The 20971-nt window shown below is 44.6% G+C and overlaps 1 protein-coding gene across 1 annotated transcript in view; it reads left to right on the forward strand.

Annotated features, from left to right (window-relative positions):
- The window catches only part of ARHGAP31 (Rho GTPase activating protein 31), a 59814-nt gene that overhangs the window by 28269 nt on the left and 10574 nt on the right, over window positions 1-20971 (forward strand). Inside the window, exons 2-9 of the mRNA XM_082277958.1 lie at window positions 7196-7298; window positions 7792-7936; window positions 12472-12554; window positions 13169-13276; window positions 14958-15103; window positions 16410-16608; window positions 18389-18513; window positions 20912-20971. Coding sequence (XP_082134084.1) covers window positions 7196-7298; window positions 7792-7936; window positions 12472-12554; window positions 13169-13276; window positions 14958-15103; window positions 16410-16608; window positions 18389-18513; window positions 20912-20971 — 969 coding nt within the window. The remainder of the gene's footprint in view (window positions 1-7195; window positions 7299-7791; window positions 7937-12471; window positions 12555-13168; window positions 13277-14957; window positions 15104-16409; window positions 16609-18388; window positions 18514-20911) is intronic.

Below are 20971 nucleotides of genomic sequence, written 5' to 3' on the forward strand. Positions count from 1 at the left end.
GAAGGAAGGAAAGGATGATGCAGAAAATGTGACATAAGCTTGTTTATCGATCTGGATGAAAGACAGCAGGCTCTCAAGAGACTTCAGATGAAGCGTACATTACTGTCTTTCCATCCCAGCACCCAACACTTACCTGGACTCTTCCCTGGCAGGCTGCTTCTCCCAGCTCCCTTGAGCTGCAGCATTGCATTGCCCCACTCCTGCATTCCATCAGCTGATGCAGCCTTTGGATTTGTTAGTGTTTTTAGTACATGTCACCAGAATCGAGGTTAATGGCAGAATTCCTGTCTCACAGCTTCTGTATAATCACAGTATCTTGGCATTTACCAAGACAGAGGTCAATTCATTATGTGCAGCTTCAAAAATATTCTGATATTTTCTATACTTACACCTGAGTCCATTTCCAGACACAGCATAAATTGTCCAGTTACTCCTGTCTCCAGAATTATTTGTCCTAGTTGTTTGTGCTGTGGTAAAAAAAAATGCTGTACAATATCCACCCTAATCTGCCATGGATCAGGGTTGTTAGGATTCAAATGGTTAGCTGAGGACGTGCCCAGCTCATTGACCTGCCATGCTGAACCTGAGCTGCTCTTTTCTGTGGTGGTTGTACCACAGAGTCATAAAAATTAGGAGTGGAGATATCCTGTTCTGTTATCTGGTCTTTTTTTTTGCCGGAAATTCTCAGCAGGATGTTTTCCTAACAAAACTATTCTAGTTTTTAATACAACCTCTTTCAAAAGTGCCTGCGTGACAGAATTTGCCAGCTATGTCAAGGTAAAGTCACATTTCAGAGGGGCACAGTGACCGCCGGGGCTGAGAGTCAGCATTCAGTGTCTGCTTTGGCAGTGCTTTCTCTTAGGCTTTCTTTGATGTGTGTTGTCTATGAGCTGGCCAGGTCTGCCACGGGCTTTTTCATGCCTGCTTCAAACATCACAGTTGTCAGATCTGCTCTGGAAAATCAGGTGTTCCTACATGTGTTATGTAGATACGTTAGATGTAAGCTGGGTATAATATCAATGGGAAAAAAAAAAAATCCTTGATGGTGGTGCCATTGACTTCATTCAAACTCACAGCTGAGCCTGCAGGTTGTGTTGAAACGCGTGTGTTTGAAATCAGAATGCCACATCCCAAGCAGCACTCAGTGTTTCCACTTCCCACACAGGCCATGGAGGGTGATGGCTCACAGCATCTGAGAGATTTGAGATCTGTTTTTCCTACATCTTTGCCCACCAAATCACAACTGTGCACAGGATGGTGCTTTCATCACAGGGAATGGTGCTGTTGTGATAACCTTTGTGACATTGCAGGGGCATTTCCCACAGAAGTAGAGGGGAAAAAATACATGAAATGTGTGACTTATACAGGGAATCAGTTGTGCTGTCCATGTGGACAGGATCACCTTGGTACCAACCATTCATCCTTTCAAACTGTGTTTATGGCAGCTAAGGGAGAAAAGACGAGGTGGATTGTAAGAAGTTGGTTTGTTTTTATGCCTGTTGGGTGGTGTTTAGCTGTCTCATGCTGTTTAAATACAGGTGTGTGTATGTATGGAGGGGTTGTGGCAGCTTAGCCACAGCTAACAGCCAAATTCAACACTGGAATTTGAGAGTGAGACAGGTTTTGGTATTTTTTTTTTGATTCTGTAAAATGAATTTAGTGAAAGTATGCACAAACATCCTGGAGACTGAAGCTCTTTGTCCTTTTAGCAGTTATGTCCTGACAGGGCAAACCATCCCCTTTCCCAGCTCTGCCAACTTCATCTCTGAGCAGGAGAGACCCTCTTCAGGGATTTTGGGTGCTGTGGTCCCTTCCATCCCTGACTGCCACTGACAAGGAGGCAGTGGAAGGCAAAGGAAATGTTACATTGTGGGAAGGCAGGATTTATGCTTACCTGCCACTGGTTAGGGCTGTGCACTGGGAGAAAATCTGGTATCATAACTGATGTGCTGCACCAGGCCTCGGGTGAGCTGCAGGGAGGAGAGCACAGTTTGATCTGCTCTGGCATCTGTTTCTCAACCAACCTTATGCCTAGTGCAAATCAGGCAATGTCAGCAAAAAAGAAAAAAAAATAGTGAATCAGCTTAAAAACTCGTGATTTACAGTAGAAAGTCAGGAAATGCAGAAAAATATCATATCAGAGATACTGACAATCAAGTATGTTGCCATTTGTACAATGTTGTTCCTTTCCTGTGATTAGAAGACCAGCTTAATATATTAGTTTGTTCTGTTTTGTCATTTTTTTGTACAAAATAACTCTTGCTTAGTACAGACTGAAACACTTCTTCAAAGGAAATATTTCCTATTTTAGTCATTTAAGTTGAAATGAGAGGCTTTTGACCTTTATTGTCATGGTATTGACATAGCATGATAGGAAGCATGCGCTACTATTGAGGGTAATTGAAGACAATTTAAAAAATATACTAATGAATAACAAAACTAAAATGATGAAATAAAAATACCTACAACTTTTTTTTTTTTTTATGATGCAGGATTCATTGTGGGGAGAAACTAAAAAAAAATCCAAGCTATCTCCTGCAAGGCAAAAATCAAAAAGTTGGTGTTTCAGGTGAAATGAAAGGTCTGCATTTATCCCCCCAGTACTTGAACTAAAATTAAACTAAAATTAGAGAGGACATGAAACCTCCACCATGTGGCAGAAACCAACTACCAAGGAGGCCCTGAGTATCTCTTGTCACCAGTGCTGATCCTTACAAGGAGTTCTCTGAGAAAATAACAGAAGGATAAAGTGAAAAATTAAGCCTGCTGCTATTCAGTGCAGTTCAGTGCAGTGTACCCTAAACACATGACCCAGTCCAGGTTAGCTAACTTACTGTCTAACTGGGCACTCTTCACACTGACTGGTTAGGGTGTCTGACTTAGCAACCTCCTCCCTGGGGTCCTTCTGTAGCCCTTGGAGACTCAGAGTTTCTTCTAGAAGGTGGCACTGAAAGTCACAGGATATTGCCTGCATCTCCTGCTGGACCAGCGTCTTCCTTGCTTTTTGTGGCCTTTGGTGGGAGGCCAGGTGGCCATCTTCCCACTGGTCCTTAGGTGGGGTCACTCCCTCTGTTCTTAGTGACTTCTCCTTCTTGGGGATTTAAATAGGGACATGCTTAAAGGTCTCCACAGATTAGATCCAAAATGCTCAGTCCAATGCCAGATGAAGCCTTTGTCAGGCAGGCAAAGAATGAGCACCTTGCTTGCTGGTGGGGAGGTTTGGTGGGTGGCAGCACCATGGCTGGGAAGGGACAGGAGAAGGGAGAGCCAGCAGTGCTGGGAGGAGAGAATTTCAGCACCCATTGCTGCCACTGGAAGCTGGAGGGATCAGAAGGAGGATGATGTGGTGCCTTACCCAGAAAGAGTGGCAGATGTGTAAAGGAGGTGGCATGAACTGTTGTCTTGGAAAAGTCCCTGGTGAAGGTGAATTTCTGTGTACGCTGAACTTGGAGGTGATATCCAGTGAGAGTGGAACAAGTTACTGCGACTGCCCTTCTGGTTTATTTTTGTCTGGGGGAAGAGAAGTATTGTCTTTTGTGTGCAGTATGTTTATAACTCAGTTTCCCTTCTGACTGGTGCCTTGCTCCACGCTCTCTTGTCCTCCTCCATCTGGTTTCTATTGTAGTTTTAAATGAGGACAGTTTGGCTGTCTGGCAGAACAAGCGGGGTCTGTGTGACACCAGCTGCCCCTTCCAGCTTCTAAGCCTTCTAGGCTTCCAGCACAGTTTTAATTATAGGAATGTCAAGATTGGACTCCCTCCCCCCCTACTCCTTTCTGTGCCTGCACGTACAGCCCCTGCTGCAAATCCCCATCCAAGTCTGATCTTCCTTTGGGAGAGACCCAGCCCTGTGATTTACATGCCCTGTACCTCCAATGGAGACCTGTTGTAAAGCACATGCTAGAGCCTGTACCTTCCTGCACTGAGGGTTGATCCCAGGCTCAGTTCATCAGGAGGCACGTCAGAAATAATCCTACCAGCTCAGAAACTCCTGGAAATAGGAGAGAGCTGCTCACTGCTGCTCTAACCTCACCACCCCCAAGAGCCCAAAAGGCCAAGCTTTGTAGATCAGAGCTGCTCAGGAATGCCGGAGCTACAGGTTCTGCTCAAAGAAAACATTTATTGTGCTCTAGTTCCATACAAGCTCTGCATTTAGGGGCTTGATTTGAAGGAAGTTGATGCAGTCCCTTCACCTCCAGCGATATGAGGTTTGTAAGTTGCAAGTGAAAAGTGTCCTATGTGGGATTGGTTTTTTTGATATTGGAAAACCACCACAATTTTTGGCATAACTGGCTGCTTCTCTTCCTATGAGCCAAAGACCTGGTGTGGCAGAAAATCTTGTACATGATGAGTGAAGGGCACTGGCAGAGATATGTGACAAGCCCAGGGCTGGAAAAGCAAGGAAGAGTGCAGGGCTGCAGTAATCGGTACTGGCAGAGATCGGTGCATATTGTCTATTTGCAGTCTATAGATTGTCTCTGCTGTGGAGTTTTTACCCACTTTTAAACATGAATTTTATACATTTGCTACAGATTGCTCCCCTCAGGCCCCTGTTTTTTGCATACAAGTCCTCAACAGACGGGTCTAGCCTTCTCTGGTTTCTGTATAGGGGGTTTGCTTACCTGCCTGAGGCCTCTTGACCTAATTTACTCCAAGGAAATGTAGAACTCAGCCAAAAATATGGTGTGATTTAATAGGTCTTACTTTCAAGAGGTCAAATTAGTCACAACAAACATCAGTATCTGCATTTTTAGTTGGTTTTCTTATTCTTAACACTGAGGTTTTAAAAAGTATCTAATAAAGGACGCTTTGTGCAGGGACCCCATTTTTTTGGCAGCCAGGCACCATCATATGAGGCTTGTCTCCATGAAAGACTGTTAACCTTTAAACAAACCTTGTCATGTGGCTGGTTGTGATCAAATATGTTTTCTGTTCAATTAATTCATCTTTTTTCAGGTTGTGTGGAGTTCAGTGGTTTCTATTCTCTCACCCAAGTATATCTGAGGTGGACATGGATCTGCCTAACTTTCATTTTTCCTGGTAACATGTCATTTATTCCGAGACCCCTACCAAGAAGGAAATCTTACTATGCCATATATGCATAGCTTCTCCTATAAAGATGTTAAAGTCTGATTTTCCAGAAATGGAGATGAGGCTTGAAGTAATTTGTCTTTCCCTTTTTTGTATTTTTAGCATTCTCATCATCATACGATCTGAGTTCCCTACTGCAGTTCCAGATAATCAGAACTTACTCAGAGATAGGAAGGTCCTCTTTTTTTGATGTGTCACTTGGACTTTTCTTGGCAGGATATTAAGGAAATTTCGTACTTCTCTTTTTTGCTCTTTCTCCTTCCACACCATTTAGTCTGCATAGGAAGAAGGTGTTGCATGCACTGAAAGGAATGCTTCCCCAGTTCTTTCCCTTCTGGAAGGCACTGATGCTCCTTCTCCTCAAAAGTCCTTGAGGAGACAATACAATAACTCTGATACCGTTGTGGACAAAGCTTTGACTCTGTAGACTTCACCTGTTCTCTTGGCAATTTCATGGTTTCATGAACACTGTTGTAGGCTTAAGGCCTCTGCCATGAGCTCCGCCCAACAACTTGAGGGGCTCGAAAATCAGCACAAGGGCTTTGAGTGTGACACAGCATGACCAATGTACCTGCGTTATGAGTCCCTGCTCAAAGACCCCACAAAGTCAATTTTTCCCTCTTGTTTTGAAGAAACTCCTTTGACTGAGAAGAATAAGTCTGTTTGGACTGTTTGGGCTTCCAAGTAATCACTGGGACTTTGTGTACTCCTGCATTTGGGTTGGCCAAAAGACAAGAGAAGGGACACACAAAAGGACTTCTTCTTTACTTCCCTCAGTAAGTCAGGAGGCAGAAGGGCAGCACTTCCCTGACTGACTGGTTCAGCAGTAGCATGTCACCAAGGTGGGTGCCAGCTTGGAGCTGTTCTCACCAGAGCCTGTGCCCTGCACTGCTTGGTAGGGACAAGTCCACCCATGAGCTGGCTCTGGCCTCAGTGACTCCCATGAAAAATAAAAGGATGTAGCAACAGGTTTTTGTTCATGCTGTTGGTGGAGTGCTGTCTTTGGATGCCATCTGATGAAGCACATGTTAATATGTCGTTATAGTCCTGAACTCTGAGCAGAAGAACTCAGGGAAGGTCCAGCCAGAGGCATTGTCTTTAGGGTGTCACAAAGATGCAGTAATTGCTATGCCTGGCTTTCCAGTCAAATCTATGGCTTAGTTGGTTTTCTTCCATACAGCTTTTGAAATGTGCAGTGCAGCAGAGTCAGCATTTCAGCTGGGAACTTCTGACTTGTGCATTTGCTGACTTTTGTGCCTATGGCTGTGTGAAGCATTGCATTAAATACACAGTAGTTTCTAGCACCTAATAAGGAAGGGCTTTCTTACTGTTATTGTTATAGCTTGGGTTGTTATAGTACTGGGGACAGGGAGGCTTGATCTGATCAAGAGAATGGGGAGTTCTTATACCTATATAATGGGGAAAAAATAAACATATAGTTTGGGTCCAAGTCTGGATGTAAATGTTGTGCCTCAGGCTCCTCTCAGCTTTAAGACTGGTTAAGTCTTTGTCTAGTTATGCTGATGGAGTTCTTTTGAAGCCAATGTCAGGTTTTGCCAGTGTGCAGATCTAGTCAATATTTGAACTTTATACCCCCTCAGTGGGATTTATGAGCACTAAACTGTGGGTATGTAGGCTTATATGGAAGTGCAAATGCTCTTCTAATTTTTATCCAAGCCAATGAGACCTTTTGGCACAATACAGCGAGGCTGGAGCTCTATATTGGGGAGGGTGGAGGTTCCCAGGACCTCATGCCTTAAGGCATGCTTTCAATTAGAATGAAAGAGCTTATTTTCTTTTATTTTTGAAGGAAAAGAAAAAGGAAGAGAGGGAAACCCTACCTTTCTTTCCACTATGTTACTGTGACTTCAGGGTCAGTCATTGTCACATGTCAATGAGCATTGCATGGCACAAGCACAGCATATCCTCACGGCCACTTTGCAGGGGTTATTTTTGGTTTGTCCTGTATTCCTCCCATTGCTGTACCCTTCCCTGCATCCACAGAGAGCCTCTGCTGTTTTTTCATGAACTGTCTCCTGTGTGGTGACTTGTGGAAGCTGTCAGCATGTATTCATTGGACATCTTGCTTTGCTTTCCTCTCGTAGTCCCTTACGTGCTGAAGAGCTGTGCGGAGTTCATTGAGACTCATGGCATTGTGGATGGGATCTACCGCCTCTCGGGAGTGACATCCAACATACAGAAGTTGAGGTAAGGGCCATGTGTGTGAGTGTCAGAGGGATTCAGGGACATCACTCAGTACCTATGTGGTGTTAGTCCCTCAGGTACCGACTGTGGCCAACAGAGCTCCACACTGATGCAGAAGATAAACTGCCTTTGAAGTTAGTAACAGAGAAAGACAACATTTTAGGGATTAGCCCAAATAACCTTAATCTCCGTCTGCATCTGTTAATGGGTAAGGCATGGAGGGTCTCAGCACAAATGCTGAGTTGCTCTCTCTCACTTTGAGACAAAGCAATCTCTTTATATCAGTTTGAGGTCCACTCCCTATGTTAGGGGTAATGGAGACTAATTGAAACCTCAGGGCCTGAACTTGGGACACAATCTGGGCCAGTCTGCAGAGACATCTCTGCTTTGCCATTTGTTTTTTCTCTAGCTTAGAGTACTAAGAGTACTTAGGGTGGAGTACTGGCCTGCTACAGCTCTTATTCACCCATATTGTTATGCTTCCATATTGTTTCAGACAAGAGTTTGTTTCTGACCAATGCCCGGATCTGACAAGGGAAGTTTACCTCCAGGACATCCACTGCGTGGGGTCACTCTGCAAGCTGTACTTCAGGGAACTGCCCAACCCTCTCCTCACTTATGAGCTCTACAAGAAATTCACGGTGAGACCCTTGGCTGTTCTTGTTCCTCTCCAGCAGTGTGGATGTGCTGCAGATTCCTCCATGACAGCTGTTTGGGATTCACTCCAATGTCCTGGCTTCTGGTGCATCTATCCGTATAAACACTTCTCAGTGCTCTTCCCTTCTCATCTCGTGTTGGCTCTCTTTCCCTATCCTTGTTTCTTTTCACCATTTCATGTTTATTTCTCTCAGTTTGTCTGCTGTTTCCTCCCCTTCCTCTTGCTCATTTTTTCACTGCATTGCTTCCCCACTGCCTCTCTTTCTCCCCACTGTGCATCTCCTCCCAGCACTACTAATTCTCTTTCTTTTCCTCATTACTGTCCATCACTGAGAGTCTTCTGGGTTACCTGGGGCTTGTGATCATAATCACAAGCGTGCAGTTTCCTTGTCCCTGTCCCTCCAGCTGTCCCTGACACCTGCACAAACTGATTGCCCAGCCCATGTGTAAAGCATCAACTTTTCTGCATCTGTCACATTTTTCATGCTGTTTGTAGGACTGCAAATGATGATACTGGTTCTGCCAGATATGGCATATCAGGTCCATCACGATCACGTTATAAATACAAATGGCAGAGGAACGTGGCAACTGGCCAAGCAGAAATCTCTAACTTTGTTTAAAGAGATTACAATTCAAAGAGTAGTTACTTGATTCTGGAAAACAGCCATAGATTTTACATGGATACAGTTGGAGCTTAGGAGCAGACTGCGGGGGAGCAGAAATATAAGACCACAAAGCCTGAATTTTTAAGAGACTTGGCTAATTTTCATGACAGATAATTTTTATTAAAAGGTGGCACAGCAAGCTATGCTTGTTATTAAAGCTGCATGTTTCTTACCTCTCTAAATCCACTTTCAGTTTTTTATGACACCAACAAATTTAAATCCCATCATTGAGGCTGAAATCTTGCATGCTGAAGGTATGCACTTCCAGCTAAAAGAATTCACCAGCTTCTTAAGATAACTGGGGTGAGGGATGGGAAAGATTGTTTTCTCAGCATTAGAAACATCCGTCCTTTGTTAAGAATTTCTGTCATCCTAACTCTTTCCCATTTGGTGGGAGGAGGAGGCGACAGCCATTGCCAAAAATGTCAGATGTTGCAGAGAAGAAGCTGTGCAAAATCAGGTGTTACTGTCTGAGTTGCCACTATCCTGAATCAAGCACTTCCAAGTGACGCTGCTGTGGCACAGGAGGCACTGAGAGAGATGCACGGGATCCTCACAAGGAGGTGCTCTCTAAAGACTCCCTGTTGTCTGCTCTGGGAAGAGGCATCAGTGCAAGGGGTGCTTGCTGTGGAGCAAAGCCAGACGGGACCAGCCAAGCAGGAACCTGCTACAAGAAGTCAGGTGGCTTAGGGACACAGCTGTGCTGGGGATCATGGGGTGGGGAGTGGCTCACTGTGCTGCCTGACAGACATGCAATAATGTTATGTGTCTTGCTGTTCCAATGCCAAATTTTAAGTAAGATTGGTCTTTGTTTCAAGGTGATGTATAGTCGAATCTTCAGGGGAAATCCTGAGCAGATTTGAAAAATTGACCTGTATCCTCAGGATGTAAGGATTCTGAGGGTATAGGATAGGATTGCTGGAGAGAGTCAGGATGAATAGGATCTTGAAAATACAGGGTATCATTCAACCATTCACTGTAACTGATGAGTCTCATTCTTGTTGAAGCTATTTGGCTGGTGTCTTCCTGGCTATCACTACTGATTTATGAAAGAAAAAATGCTCTAAAGGAAACATGAAGATTTAGAGGGAGACTTTTTTTAGGAAAGAATGCTTGCTGAAAAGTGCAGTTTTGGGATGATGACTTGCAGATTTTCAGTAGATACATTTGGTAAATAGCTTTATTCAAAAACAAAAGGGAAAACATTTCTTTAACTGAGTGTTTCTTTTACAAGTACTTTCTAAGGGAAATGTTTCAACATTACATCAACACATCTAACTTAAATGGAAGGTCTTTTAGAAAAGGGTTAAATAGTTCCAAATTTCAATTATAATTTCTCAAACTAATGTTTGGGTGTGATGCTTTTGGTCAACCTTGAACAGTTGCTTTCTATAATCTCATGCCAGCTCCCCAAAGTGTTAACACTTTGGGTTGGCCAAAAAGTTTTTTTTTTTTAAATCTCTGGCTTTTCAGTTTGTCCACTTAGCCACAAAATCCATTGTTCATGTAAGCCTGCTCAGTAGTGATTTATAATTCATAACCCAGCTGACAGGAAGCACAGTCAGATACCAGGAGGAAAGAAAGAAAAAAGGCCAATTCCCCAAGGAGCAGAAAACCCACGAGGAGCGTGTGTGTGCGTAGGGTGTCTGAACAGGGAACAGTGGCAGCTGTATCTCAGCAGATGAGTGCTGGTAAGAATAAAGAACACATGCTAATCCCAGTCTGACTCAGCCAGAGCTGTCTCTGAGTTGGGATAGGCTGCACTTTGAGTCACCAGAGTGATTCAGAAATTTTTGTCTAAGAATTTTGTCAAATTCTTAATGACTAGGGAGGGGTTAGCCTTTTGGTCATCACTGTGTCAACTTAGCAGGTGTAACATCCTGGTCATGACCTCACTGGCTATAAATTTTTGCCAGATGATTGCCATCTTGTATCCTAGTGATGGATGCTTGCTTCTCAGGACAGATAAGTTGACTTGGCTTGGCTTGTTCTAGCCTGGGCATAGAGGGACCAAGAACTCCCTCAGAGCAAATCTGCTCTAGGAGGCCAAGCCTGCCTTCTCTCCCTGGACTTCATTCCACTTGTTAACCAGGGCTTATGAATTGTGCACTCCCAGAATCACTGGTGGAGTAAAAAAAAAATCCTAAATGGCATAAATTCATACCATGATGAACAGATATGCCATAAATGCATATCCACAGTTTTGGAGGGCTCCTCAGATTTCAAAGGCACAGTTTGTATGGGTCAGACACGTGGCTTAGAGGACTGAGTGGGTCATGACCTCAGAGAAGCTGGTATTTGCTTGCTGTCTAATCATTAGGTCTTTGAGACCTGGAAGACTGAATATGGGAATGAAAATGCACACTGGGGGAGAAAATACTGCGTACAATCTAGTTGAAATCTAATGCTTTAGGTGCACCAGTTAAAGTTTTTATTTCTCTCCATATCCATCTTTGGACAAGGCTCTTCAACTGGAAACATTGTATTAAGATTACAAGAGCTTTTATATGTAGGATTTGTGTTTTTTTTTTTTTTTAGAAGAGCTATAGCTATGTGTAAAAAGCACTAGAAGGAGTTAACCTGCCTTTAATGTGGGCAAAACAAATACACATGCATCTCATATATACCTGACTAGTGAGCTCGCTTGTTTTGATCTGCCATCACTTCTCTGGCCTTGAAACTGGCAATGTTTGGTTTGCTGGTGGTTGTTGATGAGAAGTGGACTGCAGGGAAAAGGATAGTGACAAAACCAGCGGTGGTAGCATCATCACAGTGGGTGCTGTAGTGACTGCTGCAAGAAGATGCTTCTCTAGTGGTGGCTGGTAATTTCAGCTTGATGATGTTTAAGCAACGGGTGGCTTGGGAAGGGTTGTTTCCTCCCTTCCTTCCCTTCCCTGGCAGTGCTGACATCTGTCTGGAGGCACAGCTTGTGCTGGCAGCGTGGGTCGCAGCACCTTGCTTTGAACTCGCTCCAAACTCCAGGGGCAGTAGGGTGGGTAGGAGGTTCCCAGACAGTCATGCACTGTTTGAACTCGCTGGTGGCTTGTCCTCCCCCAGCACAAATATTGAAAGGGAATAGCTGAACAGATGAATACCAATGCAGTGAACTCCTCGGAATGCTGACAAAAGCTTATCATGGCTCTCTAAGCTCTTGGTCTGTAGAGATTTGCTCAAGACTGAGATGTATAACCTTGATTCTGTCTAACCCTGAGTATAAGAACTTATTAATCTGCTGGACAGGGATTCTGCTAAGGCTTCTTCCATCATAAGAGATGCAAACCCATACAAACAATCCCCTCAGCTATGTTCTTATGACAGTCAAAATATTGCTTATTTTGAAGAATATGGAACATGTATATCATGTTCTCATAACACAGAGCTTTTATTTTTACAGGTTACTTTTGGGGGGTGTCATTGCTTTTTACTTTTTCCATTATTTTCACTTCTCTCTTTCCCCTCTCTTTCTATCTCACCCATCACTGCCCAAGTTAAAAAAAGGTAAAAGAACCAAAAAAATAGCCCACAAAAAGCAAAGCAAAATCAAAACAAATCAACACAAGCCAACCGCCCCCCCCAAATTCGTAATTGAAGGTCTAAGTCCTTAAATGCCCCTCTCCCGTAAATACTGACCACCATGTCTGAATGTCTGGGGGTGGTGTGCTGAGACATGGAATAACAGTTCAGGAAATCTCTGCTGTGATGGGGACACAAAGAAACTTCTTCTTCCAGAAGCTCTGTAGGGTAACAAGAGAGCATTCCCTCTGAGACAGGGTGTCTCATGTGGCCCTTCTTATCCCTCTTCCTTTTCCCCTGAGTCCATTGCCAGGGTGTACTGTTCCCTTGTATCCCTGCAGGAAGCAGTATCACGCTTCCCCGAGGACGAGCAGCTGGCACGAATTCAAAATGTCATCCAGGAGCTCCCACCATCACATTACAGGTAAGAACATTACAGGTAAGAGGTGCTGAGGATCAGCGTGGTGACCCTCACCCTCATCAGGAATATTGCCCAAAATAGCTCTGGGATTCATTTCCAGAAATCAATTTCCGAAAGCTGACTCACCATTTCCAAATCTGGCAACAATTTATCTGGCATTTAAATATCATTGAACAAACCCTTGTTAGAGACAGAACAGCATCTCCCTGCTGCAGTCTTATCATCCTCTGTCCCCAGGTATGACCCCTGTGGCACCCTGGGCCAGTGTCCTGGGTGTGGTAAGGAGAAGATGATCTGCTGGAGGTGCTTGAGCAAGAGCTAAGAGCTTTTGCAGCATCCCACTCCCTCTTCCACCCATCTCCCGTCTCCTTTGCTCCCATCATGCTGAGGACACTTTGGCTCGTGCCCCACCCTGGGCCACCCCAGAGCACAGCTGTTCAGGTGTTCACTGCCACCCCTTGCAAATGCTGGTGCTGTGTATCCTCTGCCCCACGGGGTCTGTTGTGCCATTGCAGACGCTTGGGGAGGGGACAGGGCTGGCTCTGAGCCTTGCTGTCCCAGCAGGCAGGCACTGGTAACGTGACACATTTTTCTTTCTTTGTGTGAAACCACTGCAGAACGTTGGAATACCTGATCAAGCACCTGACTCACCTGGCCTCCTTCAGCAACATGACCAACATGCACACCAGAAACCTGGCCTTGGTGTGGGCTCCAAATCTCCTCAGGTACTGTAGAGATTCCTCTGACCCAGAGCACCGTGCTGAGCTCCAAGGGGAGCTCCAGCATCTGAGCCTGAAGACTTATCACTGGAGGGAAATGCAGACAGAGAAAAGCTGAACAACTAAAGGGCAGAGCAGAGCAGAGCAAACAGCTTTTCTTCCAGGTTGAATAATCTAAGGTTTTACTGCCAGCATGCAAGGAAGCTTGTGGGTTTGTGTGTTTCTTATTAAAAAAAAAAGTTGTTGTTTGCAAGTTGAGCATAGATTTAAAAATGAGGAGTTAACTCATCACTTGGGAATGTTAATGACATTTTCGATGGTGCCAGTGTTTCTGCAGCAGGGCAGGGAGAGACAGCAAGGATCAGAAGAGAGAGAAACAGGGCAGTAATACTACAGACCTGTTCCCAGATCTGCTTGTGCAAAAGTGAGATGAGCTTGCTGGACTTGAAATGGCAGCCAGTGTCAGATCTCAAGAGCACCAGCTAGTTTTTCATGTTTGTTTATGCCTGGCACTCTGCTGTGAAGAAGCCTGGATTAGTTGCAGGCAGAGGTTTGGCTGCTATGTTGTACAGCTAAGCAGAACAAGGAAAAATAGCATCTGGGGAAAAAAAAAAAATTGTATCTTGTCAAAATTCCCTTTCCATCCATCCAATACCCCTGTATGTAGAGGAATGAACTATGCAGGGAGAGCCCAGGACTGCAGCTGGGCAGGAGAGGTGTGATGGCAGAGCTGGTGGAGAGAGCCCTGGGCTGGCAGAGGACATTGTCTAGAGAGGTACAGGCCTGAAAAGCATTCTCTAAAGAGTTATCTCCCCTTTCTAAATCACAAAAATGGCAGAGCAGGTTCTGAAAATGAATCAAATGTTCACTCAATTGAATATTGTAAAGTGGGCCTTCACTACCAAGACATTTTCATTCTAGCATCTGTCCTTGTCAAAAAAAAAAGAAGTCTGTTTCCCTTTGCAATCTTTCGTAAGTACAAGTCACAAGGAGGAAAAGAAAGGAGCAAGCAATGCAACTGCAGTCTCCTTACAGGGTTATCCTCTTGGCAATGCCCCAAGCTCTTATCTAACACACCAGTCATTAACTTTACAAAGGATCCATTGCCCAGAGATAATTTCTTCAGCAACACTTGGGCATGTCAAGATAAGGAATGTTTCTTTGCTGAGAGCAAGATTGAGAATGTGGGGGCACGGGGGGGCAGAGAAGAGACTATTGGGGCACAGGGCAAAGTATTGAAGAAATTGGCATGGGGAAGACCTGAGCAGGGTCTAAGGGATTTCGCTGAGAGATGAAGCATTGAGTAGGGATTTAGAAGCAGCATTTGAAGGCTTGTGTGTTGTCTTTCAGGCCCAGCCTCGAAATAGCTAAAATAGGAAAAAGGAGAGAGAAGAATGGAGCTTGAGAGTCACAGTTTTACCTGCTGAACAATGTAAAAGCTAAGTAGGGAAAATAACACATTCAGGAAAGGAGTAACAGAGGTGGCAAAGAAAACAGGGAAAATAATTTTTAAAAGAGTGAAAAGACAAAGAAAGGATGAGAGCCTATGGGGGAAGGAGAGCAAGAGGTACAGCAGGAGTGGGGAAATCATCCCTGTTGCCTTGCTTGCAGGAAGAAATCTGGTCTGTCCTTGCCAGGGGCTTTGTGTGGCAATGCTCACTACTGGTACACCTCTTTCCTCATGCAGGTCAAAGGAGATTGAGGCAGTAGGCTGCAATGGGGATGCAGCTTTCCTGGAGGTGCGAGTGCAGCAACTGGTGATCGAGTTCATCCTGAACCACGTGGATCAGATCTTCAGCAACAACAGGAAAGCCAGCTCTGCAGAGAACATTGGTAGCAACCTCCCAGACCCACTTCCCATGTCACTTGCTATGTAGTTCATCTCTCCCTTCAACTAATGTTCCAAGGACAGTAACCCTTGCTATCAGCACAGACTTCCCCAAAGACACCTTGAGCCCAATAGCTCATTACTCTTGTCTTCTTCATGCCTATCTTCAACATTCTCTTTTTGAATACGAGCCTCCTTCAGTGTTTTCTCTGGTTGCCTTATGTCTCATTTTTTGTGTGATCTCATGTGGCTTAACCCTGTCCCCAAAAGGAAGACCACCTGACTGATTCTCAGTCTTGGTCTAAGCTTTCTCTCTAAGTCCATCAGCCACAGTCTCAGCTCTTTCCTCAGGTTCCCCCAGTCCTCATACCAACAATACCTGCCCTGCAGCCACCATTTCCACCCAAGTCAGAAGTCACACTCCCGGTAAAAAAATTAATCTTGCATTCCAAAAGTTATATCTTGTTCCTGAGAACATTTTATAAAAGAGATTTATTTTTTTCCTGGGACATCAACAGTTTTCAGAGATGCTGATTTTGCTGTTTAGCGATGGTTTTGTTGGCAAAGATTGGGAAGTGAGAAGGCAAGGATCCACAGTGACCTCACATAATTTCAGAAATACACACCTTTTGGTTTTACACACTCGGAAGATCTGTGATACCTTCAGAACTTCATTCTCCTGGTTCCTGCACAATCCACCTTTCTGCTTTGCAGCCCTGTGTCAGCTCATTCTGCCCTCCTTTACCTTAACATGGCTTTGCCACTGCCCCCATAAACAGGTACTTTCAGTTCCCTGGGCTATCAGTGATACTGCTTTCTCTGGCCCTGAAATGAATCAGAAAGTTAGAAGTAATGCTGGTTTTTAGAACAATCCCCTTCCTGGAACAAGACAAGGAGAAAGATGTGGAAGTGAGAGAAAGATCTAGGCACCAAATTGGGATCAGGGACTGAACTGCTTCAAAACTAGGGGAAGGTGGGGGTGGGATGGAGGAAGGGAGTGAGGGAGGAGAAAAGGGAATGTGTCCTGGTGGTTTTCAGAGACACCTCCTTCACACAGAAGTGTGTCCACAGCAGAGGAAGCAAATCCACACAACACAGCCTTTGGCTGGCAAGCATGGCCCCTGCTGGGAATGTACTCAGATGGATAAGGTTGCTGGGGAGCTGAAAGGCTTATCTGACAAAAAGCCTTTCTCCCTGCACGTGCCACTTCTTTCTCCCCTCCACAGGAGACGTTCCAGTCAAACAAAGTCATGAAGCTCTTGCTCTCTTCTCTCCTCACCCCAGGCTGGAATGTATTTTCTTGCTTTTCAGAGAGCACATCAGTTGTGAAAAGTTTGACCCTCCCCTCGGTCTCCCTGCCAATGAAACTGGTGAGCCTAGAAGAAGCACAGGCACGGAGTCTGTCTGCATCCCACCCTGCTCGGAAAGAGAGGAGAGAGAACAGCTTGCCTGAAATTGTGCCTGTAATTGGGTCCCTCTTCCACACAGTTGTTGACCTTCCTGACAGCAAGTAAGTGCCAAGAGGAGTGTAAAGTGCAAACAAAAAAGTGCAGGTTCCCCAGTGTGATTGGGAATGATCCTTTTGCTAACGTGATACCCACACACCTGCACTCACCTGAATCCACAGCCACTATCCAAAGAAAATTCTGTGTCCTTCTCAAAAGAGACAGAGCTGCTCCTGAGAACTCTTGCAGCTGCTGGGTTCATAACTTCTCTAGTTCTCATCTCTCCATCAGGGAAGAACCTCACAGACCTCCTGCAGGATGAATGAATTGTATTTGCATACTTGTGCCAGCTCAGAATTTGGCTAAACATGGGATGAGCATGGAGCAGGTTGGGGCACAGCTCATCTACAAGTTCCACCTGCTGGTGGCTGGTCCAGGGCACGCCTGGTGCCACTGACCTGCTCCAGCATCTTCATTCTCCTGATTCCTGTGCAATTACAGCCAAGCAGGAAGGCTGATTTTGACTCCCAGCATGGAGAGATATTTATGTAGTGGCACCTATGCCAGCTATGTCTATGCCAGGAGAAGAGTCCAATTTCAGCTGAGGTTGCTGCAGTTGTTGGCACAGCTGCCCAGAATAAGTATTTATCTATTGGTCTATCTAACTGTTAATATACAGCCACTCTACTGCTTGGGTCTGATAGATTATAGCCTCTGCAGCAGGAGGCTCATTAATCTACTGACCCAGAAAGCACCAGAACAAAGATATTTGTTGGCACTTGATATATTAAAGCAAAAAGGAGTCATCTAACAGAATACTGGCAAGACAATAGCCAGCTTAAGACAAAAGGATGTATTGCCCCTCTAGAGTGCCTTCTCCTTTCTCATTTGAAAAGTCCTATCCCCAGGATATTAATCCCCTCTGTAGGACTGATTTGTACTTTTCTGAGTACTGATCAGAAAGAGAAAGCAAAAATATGGGGATAGAAAGCCCAGTGTGGAGAGCAAGAGAGGGAGATAAGAGAATTCTTGCTCTGAAAGAGGGGAGATTGAAGGAGGAGTCAGAATGAGTACGAAGGAAGTGAAATAGAGCTTCATGCAGAAATACATATCCAAGAAAAAAATTGCATCAGGATGAGCAGCTTCTTTCTGCATAAAGCTGGGATTTCCAAAGAGACACAGGGAACTGGTGTCCCACTTCCTCTGACAGTTATGAGAAATTGATTTAGTTCCCTTAAGCCTCCTCCTGTTTGCTTAGTACATTATACTTTCATATGAATATATAACACCTGTGATTAAATTAATGTTGGCCTGAGAAGCTTTAATAGCTAGTTTTCATTAAGGAATAATTTTATTTTTGCCATAAGACATGGCCTTTAAAGCATAACTTTGTGCACTGAGCAATAGTACCAGTTCCATCAGTTCTCTGGAATTTATCATGCATTGTGTCATTAAAACCTGTTAAAAAGGCACTTTTTATTTGCTGTATTGCAGGATAGCCTGAGCCTTGGAAACCTCTCCTTTCTGGAGACAAGCATGGTTGATTGCTCAATCACTGTTCCTGTAGAATGATGCCAGAGCCAGCTATCTGAAGGCTTAGGTGTCTTTCCATCCATGGAATGGTTAAATCAGCAGTACAGATAAATCACTTAGAGAGTGATTGCTACCTCTATAGCCAACAAGGGTTGGTTGTATAGCTATGCCTTGCATGCTTTAGAATTAAAAGAGGTGTGAGAAGGAAGAAATGGAATGTGTTGAGGGGAGACAGCTCAGAGGCATTTGGGGGGTATTAAAAGGTAAAAGTCTCTAAAGTTTGGTGACCACCTGAGCCTTTTTTCCTTCCAGGAGGAAATTATCAACCAAGTCCAAGAAATGGAAGTCAATATTTAATTTGGGCCGCTCTGGCTCAGAATCAAAGTCCAAACTGAGTCGAAATGGGAGTGTCTTTGTAAGGGCACAGAAGCTCTCTGGTAAGAACACACTTTCCAGCTGAGTGTTTCTCTCTGAAGCTCTCTCTTGTGTGTTGGTAGTATGGGGCAACCTGTAGCCACTTGCCACTAATGCCATAGACTTGAGATCCTCTAATGGGGTTGTGCTTGTTACCTGTTTTCATGCACATCTCCTTTTCCTGTGATGGCAAGAAACACCCTTTCAGGAGGATTTGACAGACAGCTACAGTAAATATTGCATTTTGGTACCTGATAAATGGGCTCCTGTTGTCCAGCTGTTGAGTTTGGGGACTAGGAAATGTTTATGGGTTAGTCCATTTTCCCAGCCCAGCCAGTCTCTGCCTGCTAAGGCTCATTACATGGCACTGGGTGAACGGCTGTCCTTCTAGGCTGTCCTTCCACTAAAGGGCAGTAAAGAACCAACTGCATTTAGTGTCTTTGTGAAAAACTAGGCACCAGGAGTGCCTACAGCTCTGGCTCTCAGCACTCTGAGGCAAGCCATTGCTTTTGCAGAATTTACAAGAGAGAAGTTGTCTTTTCTCCTGGCTGTAATCCCAAGTTGTAACCTCTCCTGAGCTGCAATCTCTTGAACACTCTGCTTCCTAGAAAATCACATGGCAGCGCCAGTTCCCAGTGTTAAAAAATGATGACTCAAGCTCTAAAAATCATGAACTTGACTTAAAAGTAATCACATTTTTAAAAAGAAAGCATGCCCTTTTAATTTGAATTCATAAACAAATGTTTTGGGTTTATATGTTCTAGATTTTTTTAGTATCTCCATGCCAAGGAATTTACTTTCTACAGGGACATGAAGGTGGATGTTTTATTTATATAATCTCATTACTCCAGGAGCTGGTGTTTGGAGGACCACTGCCTAACACTGCCAGACTTAAAAAAAATAGTTAATGTTAGCAACATTGGCTATCACTTCATATAAGAGTGGCTGTATTTGGATAAGAAATCCAAATGCTGGATCCAGTTCTTTTTGGACCGCTGCCTTCCCCATGTTTTGCATGTACATATGGCTTCACACAGGGTGCTCGTGACAGACTTCAAAATAGCTCTCGATCCTATTTTGACCATGGGATCACCTTCTCACCTTGATAAGGACCACTCTGTCTCAAAATAGTGCTAACCCAAGGAGGCCCAGGAATGACGGCAGCCCCAGTGGTCGTGGAGGCTGAGCCTTGTTCTAAGGACAGAACTGAGTGACAGGGGGCTGGACATTTTCACCAGCAGGAACACACAAATGCACAGCCACGAGCAGAGTTTTCAGCACTGAAGCAGTGTTTTCAGAAGCAGACCTTTTGTGCTGCTGTGTTACACTTCTCAGTGCTCTCTGCTTACAGCCTAAAGTGAGGGAACAGACGAAGTTGCTGCTGGAACTCAGCACATGCTTTAGCACAGCTTGAGTCTGTGCACACAAATCTGTGACTCGCATAAATTGTGACTTACACAGCTCCCCAGCTTGAATTCTGTTCCTCCTGGAAAGCAGAAACACTGCTCAAGACATCACGTCCTATGAACGTAAAAAGTAGCCAGGACTCCGTATAAATGTAAAAAGTAGCTGGAGTTTCTCCTATGCTCATGTGAGAGTCAGAGCTAGAAGCCTCAATTATGTAAACAAATGAAGTCCAACAAGCCTGCTCACTTTCTGCTTTACCTACTTTGTGCAACTCTGTAAACAGCAAACTTAACTCCCAGACATTTTCCAGATCTCCATGGACTGGTTTTGGGCTGCCAGAGACTAACTTGTCTTCCTTGCCAGCTACGTTTCCCCACCTCCCTTCCTTTTTCAGAGCAGTAACAGCTACAAGCTTCCAAAACCTCTCAGGAACAGACCTGTAGAGTGTATAGTAACAAATGACAGCTTGTTTCTGGACAAGCAAGTCCAGTGAGGATGGCCAGCAAAATAGGTCACTTACTGCCCTCAGAAATTTCCCGGAGTTCTTGCTGGAGGCAGGGTATGCTCACATCAGCAAAAGAGCTGGGAGTGCAACATAAAAATAACCCAACATTTGCTATCAGCAATGAGAGGTGAGAAGGCATTTATGTCAGTTTAGTTAAAAAGTCCCCCACAACCAATAGCCTGACTAAGTTGGGAAGGGGAGTGGCACATGACAGCTTTGGGGATGCTTAACTGCTTCAGAGTGGAGGTGGTGTTGACTGGCTGGGTTAAGTATAGCTCTCCACATGTCCAGCAGGTGCAAAGCTGTTGTTAGCACTAGCAGATCCCCAGCTGTGTGGACAAGTGTTGTGGGTAATAAGCCATGTGGTGTAGATACATGGGGGAATGCTTGGAAATGGAAAATGTCTGCCTGGCATGCCTGTCTATATGTATGCAGCCTTTGATCTTTATGGGCTGAAGCCTGCAAAGCCACAGGATCTGATACCTGCTTCTAAAACTCTTTTTCCACAGAAAAAGCAACTATTCGGCCTGCAAAAAGCATGGACTCGTTGTGTTCCTTGCCAGTGGAAG

The sequence above is a fragment of the Coloeus monedula genome (assembly GCF_965178545.1).
Source record: "Coloeus monedula genome assembly, chromosome: 3".
NCBI classification, from domain to species: Eukaryota; Metazoa; Chordata; class Aves; order Passeriformes; family Corvidae; genus Coloeus; species Coloeus monedula.